The following is a 6,322-nucleotide window of genomic DNA, read 5'->3' as shown; positions in this document are numbered from 1 at the left end:
CGAGACTCGCTTCCATAACATGGACATAAAGCTTACTGAACCCACAGCCCTCAACATGCTTATTGAAATCAGTAAGACGCAGTCCAGTAAGTGGTTCTTGACCACATCGACATAGAACAAAAACAATTGACTTGTTTACTGCTTATATCTTCAATTGATTCTGATCCAAAACTGCAGCACCTACTTTTTAGGGTCTAAGCCCTACAACTGCACCTTTATGCCTATGCAGCTGTGCTATTATGAGGTAAAACATTATGTTCAGATTGGAATAGCATTTTATTTTTTGATATTTTTGTGGCTTTTTCTATGATATCAGCAGATTCTTTTGAATTGTTATACGAAATCTATGATAAGTTACGTCATTGTGCATGAGCATGGCGCGAACCGGGATAAGCATCTCACGCGAACAAACACGCTACTTAAGGCTACCAATCAAGACCATGACTTCATTACATATGATGATTAAAGTTGTTTTTACTAGAAAGAGATTGCCAAAATTTGAACTGAATACATGAAGAGTAAAATGGGATGCTGTTGTTTTTTGTCCGACTTCCATTTCTCTTTTCAGTGTATTGGGTTATTCCAGAAGTTGCAATCAATAGATGTGCCCTTCGCAGAGTCAAGAAATCATTGCGGCGTCTCTGCCAGGAACCAAATGATTCCGATGTAAGGGCAAACATCAGCCTGAATGTGGATGGGGTGGTAGAAAACATAGCAGTATGGGTAATAATTGTGGTAGTTGTCGTTCAGATGTAGTAATGATAATGATAATAGTAGTACTATATGTGATAGTCGCATAAGAAAAGCAGCAACACTATTAATAACAGTAGTCGTAGACATAGGAAGAGGAGGGGGAGTGTAATGGTAGTAATAGCAGTTGTTATAATAATAGTGTTAGTAGTAGCAATAGAGGAAGAAATTGAAGTAGTAGTAATAATAATTGTAGTAGTAGTAGTAGTAGAAGTTGTTGGTAAGCATGTAACACAAGGGGAACTCTGCAGAATGAATAGGACGCGATATCGGATGTAGGGTGAAGGAGAGAAGTAGTCTCCATTTGATTATGGCAGGCAACCTTAAAGTAGCAGAATCTCTACGAGACAGGAGACCCTCCTTTGGTTGTTCCCTTATTCTCTTCAAAAGTAATGCACTCTCGGCTGAAATCCAAAGAGGCATAGTTTTTGCATAATTGAATGCACTTGATCGCTGAAATAGCCGACTGAGACTCAGAGTAGGAAACGGTCACTCGCTTCACAGAGTTCTTAGCTCCTCGTCCGGCCATGACTTTGACCACCTCTCCATACTGAGAAAAATCCGTCGTGATTTCGCGAATTCCATTCATACTCGAGTTCACGAACTCAATGGAGAAGTGACCGTCCCGACCTGCTGTCAATGTCACAACCGGAGAACACGCCAGCTGAGAATATTTGGCCCGGAGATACGAGTTGTTACACGCCTCTTCAGCGGATCCCTTGTCGGCAAAGCTCACAAATACGATGGAGTCATTGCTAACCGAGGAATCACCACTTGACTTGTTCAATCCACGTACTTGGACAGCTTTTTCAAAATCCAATTTCACCTTGCGCTCAGTTAAATCTTTGATTTTGTTGACAAAGGAGAGAGTAAAGAAGCCGAGGAAATCTCGAGTTACATGCTCGTATGGAATTTCTTTTTCCTTCTTTTCATTGTCCTCAGGATTGACCTCAGATTGGGGCACCTCATCTTTCTCGACCCTCTTGGAGGCTTCGAAGACAGCACGATTGTCCACTTCGCGCTCCGGACTAGCTTGCAGTGAGGAGGCTCTGGAAGAATTCGAGGGCGACCCCGTGGCACTGGGTGAACTCGAACCTGTTGAAAGAGACGGGGACAAGGACTGGGCCAATGCGTTAGTTCCTCTTGGTTCGGCCACAGTTTCGTTTGGTCCGGGGCGAGATCGTCCTAACTTGGTTGATGAAGAGATATCCATAGGTGTCAATTGGGAATCAATAGTTGGCTCTGACATTGCATGTGATAGTACTCCGGACGGGCCACTCACGTCCCTATTTGGTGGCGAACGGGTGCTGATCGAATTTGTTGGTCTTGAAGGCTCATTAATGGCCGTGACTCCAGAGTCCCTTGAGTGTGAGAGACCGTCATGCAAGTCCCCAAATGCGCAATGACCATTTTCAACCACAGACTGGGTCATGTTATTGCCCATAGTCGAATTGGATGAATTGGCAATAGCCGCAGGGGATAGAGACAAATGAGGGCGATGTCGCTGATGATGTCTGGGACTATTTGCAGAGTGAGAGGAAGGGGGATGATGGTTAGTTTGACCGTTCACATTTCGCACGGATTTGATCCTGTACTTTTTGTCAGGAGAACGATGATGATGGTGATGATGATTGTTCTGGTGGTGATTGTGATGATGAGGGTGATGTTGATGCTGGTGTTGTTGTTGCTGAGGATGGTGAGAATGGTGATGGTGTTGTTGTTGTTGATGGTGGTGGTGGTGGTTGGTGGTTGCATTGTGGTAGGCATTTCCTGGACCGAGCTGGACGCCATTTTGTCCGTGTAAGTCGGAATTCAGGTCCCCGCGTAAATGTTGATATTGCCCTGTTTGATAGATTTGGAAATAGCTCTGGAATGGCTTGAGCAGCTCGTCTACCACATCTTTCCCGCCAGGTCCATTTTCCAACGTTGACGGGTCGTGGAATGGATCGAGGTTACCCGAAGATGATGAAGTTGGGGGCCCAGAGGCAGATGTATTGGACCCCGTCCCTTCAGGATGAGGCAAATTACTGGGAGGCACTTGTCCTTGTGGGGGTGGATGAGGATATGTCATCTTCCCTTGAACTCGACCCGATTTGCCCATAAAGTCCAAATCATGTTCCTCGTTGTCAGAAGAGTCACTACTATTGACCAAGAGTAGAGAGTTGCCTTTGGCGATGTCCAAATACGGAAATTCTTTGTTGGTAAAATGGGTTTGTAGAGCTCGAACAGCACAAGACTTTTCCGAATACGAGATGGACACAAGTTCATCAGTGTTTCCACCTCCACCAGATGTTAGGCTGACGATCTCGCCAAATTTTCTGAACTCTTGCTGAATCTCACGGCTCGTTTTCATATTGAGATTGAGGAATGTGATGCTGTACAAACCATACATATCACAGTCAATGTCCCGAGGCGTAGCAGGCGAAAGGAAAAGATATTTCCCGAACAATTCTGACATTTCGCTCAACGGAAATGAATTGAGACAATTAAGACAATTTTCAGCAGACTCCTTCTTACGAAATCTGACGAACACGTGTCCTTTCTGCTTTCCCAATGCACCGCGGACGCTCACCACTTCGCCAAATTTGCCAAAATCATGGCGGACCTTCTTTTCATTGATGTCACCATCTTCATTTAAGAAAGAGAGACAAAAGTAACCGAAAATGTCTTTTTCCACATTACGATTAAACTTGACCATCCCATTTTTGTTGCTATTCCCACCATTGCCTCCGGAATGAATCATTGGATTTGAAGAGGAGCTTAACATCTTGGGGGACGCTTGCTGATTGGTGCCACCCATCCCCATAGGAACCATACCAGAATCGATCATTGAATGTCCTTGGCTTGACGTCAGCATGTTTGAATTGGATGCACCATTTCCAATTGAACCCTTGGATGGCGATGACACATTGGGAAGATGTGGAATGTTTGGAACAAGGGAAGCCTCCCGACTTCGGCTATGATCGCGTCGAAACATGGATTCTTCGTTTGTACCAGTTATGACAGATGGAACACTATTTGCCGATGAGGAATGCTTGATAGGGGTAGCGCCAGATTCATGTCCCATGTTCGGAGGTGGCATCCCGTTCATGGCATTGACACTGCTACTACTCGTTAATCCGTGTCCATTGGATCGTTGCCCATTGCTTGCAAATTCACTAAAATCTGAAGTGTCTAGGGTGTCTTTGGCTCCGGATCCACCCACAACGTTATAGTCGTTCTTTCGGACGGTGGAATTCTTGGACACTTGCAGATGATACTCTTTGGTGATCAACATGGTCTCAAGGGCGTTAAGAGCACCTTGCTTTTCTTTGTAAGACACAAAGACGCGTCCCTTCTTGCAATCGAATGTACCGTTCACGCAGGCCACTGTGCCGAATTTGGAAAATATGTACCACACATCCGACTTTGACAAGCACTTATCGTTCACAAAAGTAATCGTAAAATAGCCAAATTTGTCCGCCTGAATATCGCTGGGTGGAGCTAAACACAATGAATCATATCTCCCCACGAGTTCAATGAGAGCCTGCTCGGCAGAACTTTTTTCCTTATACCGTACATAAACGTCATCTCCTGTCACATCAAACAATCCTGGCCCACGGACATCCACAACTTCGCCAAATTGGCCAAAGTCTCGATGGACTTTCTCTTCGGTCACATCTCCACTCTTATTATAGAATTTTAGACAATAGCAACCAAAGTAATCTTTCTCACATCTGGGGAGAGCAAACTTCATGTTTGGATAACGGTCTTTGCGAAAAAAGAATGCCTGCAACGCCTGAACGGCGGATGTTTTCTCCTTATAGCTTACAAAAACACGACCGCCTTTCACGTCGAGGGATCCAGTCAAATTCTTGACCTCTCCGAACTTTGAGAACTCTTTCCTAACCTCCACTGAAGGAATACCGGTTTTGTTGTAGAAAGAAATAGTGTAAAGCCCGTAGTTGTCGGGTAACACGTCACTGATGCTAGCTGGTGTGAGCTGATGGTACTTGGCAGAGAGTTGTTCCAAGGCTGTTTCCGCATCACGCTTGTCGATGTAACGAACATAAACGTGATTGCCTCGAAGGCCACTGAATAGGCCGGGGCCTCTCACATCCACCACGTCACCAAAATGACCGAAGTCTTCCATCACTTTTTCTTCTGTAATATGGGTGCCGTTCTTGACAATGAACTTAAGACAATAGCACCCATAATAGTCTCTTTCAAGAGTCGCTGGCCCTTCTGGAGAGAACTCAGAATGAATCGATGAAGGTGGAGGAGGCATAGTCTGCATGCCCATTCCACCACCTCCTGGTCCTCCCGGGTTCAAAGGTGCATGACTGGGGGTGATTTGCGACATCATGCGCTTATTACCACCCAAAAAGTTCATATGCGAGTCGTCTTGATGTGCGGAATTGAGGATTGGAATCCGCTCAAGCAATGAACATGCTGACATTAGGCCTCAAAAGTGATGAGCACACGGTTCCACGACAAGAACGACTGACGCGTTCGTTTCCAAATGAAAACAGTGATGACACAGAATCTGAAATAACAACCATGGCATAGAGTTACCGCAACTTTTCGGCTTCAAGTCTAAATCTTATCCCCATGAGTCATTGTGAGATCCACCCATTCTACCCACAATGATTGCCTAAACCATCCATTTCCATCCCATTCATTCTCCGCGCAGTCTGGATCAATAGATATGCTCATCAGTGGTAGGTTGTCTCCGTCTTCCTTCCCACCCACCCATCCATCCGCCCCTTTGGGTACCTTCACCTTCCCGTAGCCACGAACGATCAGTCCGTGCGTGCATACTTGTATGCATAGGAACTGCATAGAAAATGCTGATGACTGACTGGGACGGATGCCTGGCGGGCCTGGCGGGCCTGGCGGCAAGAACGGCCCCAACCACTACACGCGAACACACAGGCACGAACGTAGGTATGAGTGAGCTACGTCCCCCAGGAGCATTACAAGAGACCACACAAAGTCCCAAAACATCGCGCTTTCCCATAGACCTGCCTTAACAGCCTGAGTTGTCGGCCCCAGCCCAAGCTACGCCCTCTCTCTCTCTCTCTGAGGGCAACGACCACCACAATATTGACACGAGAATCCCGCCACTTCCCAGCGCCACTCCCACGAGTCGAGGGCGTGTTCGACTCGCCGCGATTCCGGAGAGGAAATTAGACTAGGATTAAGCTCGAAACTCCGATCCATTGGCCTAGAATAGCGATTATTCACGAGTCGGCCGGATCGGGTGCCCAAGGCATGACGTAATAAGAGCTCACGTTGGGAGGGCGCCAAACGCGCCAATCCTCGGTGAACTCGGCCAAAATGCCCTACCACGCCCACCACGGACACTTCATGCACCTCCCACACCCCGGTCAAGATGAACTTGTGCTTGTCTAACCTGATACGGGCAGATCTTCCGAGGTTGACGTTTTGTTGGCCTCCGCTTGAAAACCTCTTGTTTCACTTACTCACTCACCCGCCCCACTCTCTTTCTGGCACGCAGGCGTCCCTCGACCACTCTCTGGTCGAGTTGTCCCAATCCACAAGACTTGGGCTTTACCAGAAGAACGCCTGC

At 46.6% G+C, this 6,322-nt stretch overlaps 1 protein-coding gene across 2 annotated transcripts; it reads right to left on the bottom strand.

The window, feature by feature from the left end:
• Positions 1-839: 839 nt before the first annotated feature.
• Positions 840-6,302, bottom strand: LOC131893084 (uncharacterized). 2 transcript variants are annotated; one of them, XM_059243020.1, is made up of 2 exons: positions 6,146-6,302; positions 840-5,275 (listed from the first exon to the last, which is right to left on the bottom strand). In XM_059243020.1, the coding sequence occupies exon 2, from the start codon at positions 5,186-5,188 to the stop codon at positions 1,091-1,093; it is 4,098 nt and encodes a 1,365-aa protein (XP_059099003.1). In that variant the 5' UTR covers positions 5,189-5,275; positions 6,146-6,302; the 3' UTR covers positions 840-1,090. The 2 variants fall into 2 exon arrangements, with proteins under 2 accessions (XP_059099003.1, XP_059099004.1); XM_059243021.1 differs by lacking the exon at positions 6,146-6,302 and adding an exon at positions 5,506-5,587.
• Between the last annotated feature and the right edge of the window lie 20 nt (positions 6,303-6,322).

The sequence above is a fragment of the Tigriopus californicus genome, chromosome 2 (assembly GCF_007210705.1).
Source record: "Tigriopus californicus strain San Diego chromosome 2, Tcal_SD_v2.1, whole genome shotgun sequence".
Taxonomy (NCBI): Eukaryota; Metazoa; Arthropoda; class Copepoda; order Harpacticoida; family Harpacticidae; genus Tigriopus; species Tigriopus californicus.
The sequence above is the reverse complement of the archived record's forward strand: the minus strand, read 5'-3'. Positions and strand labels throughout refer to the sequence as shown.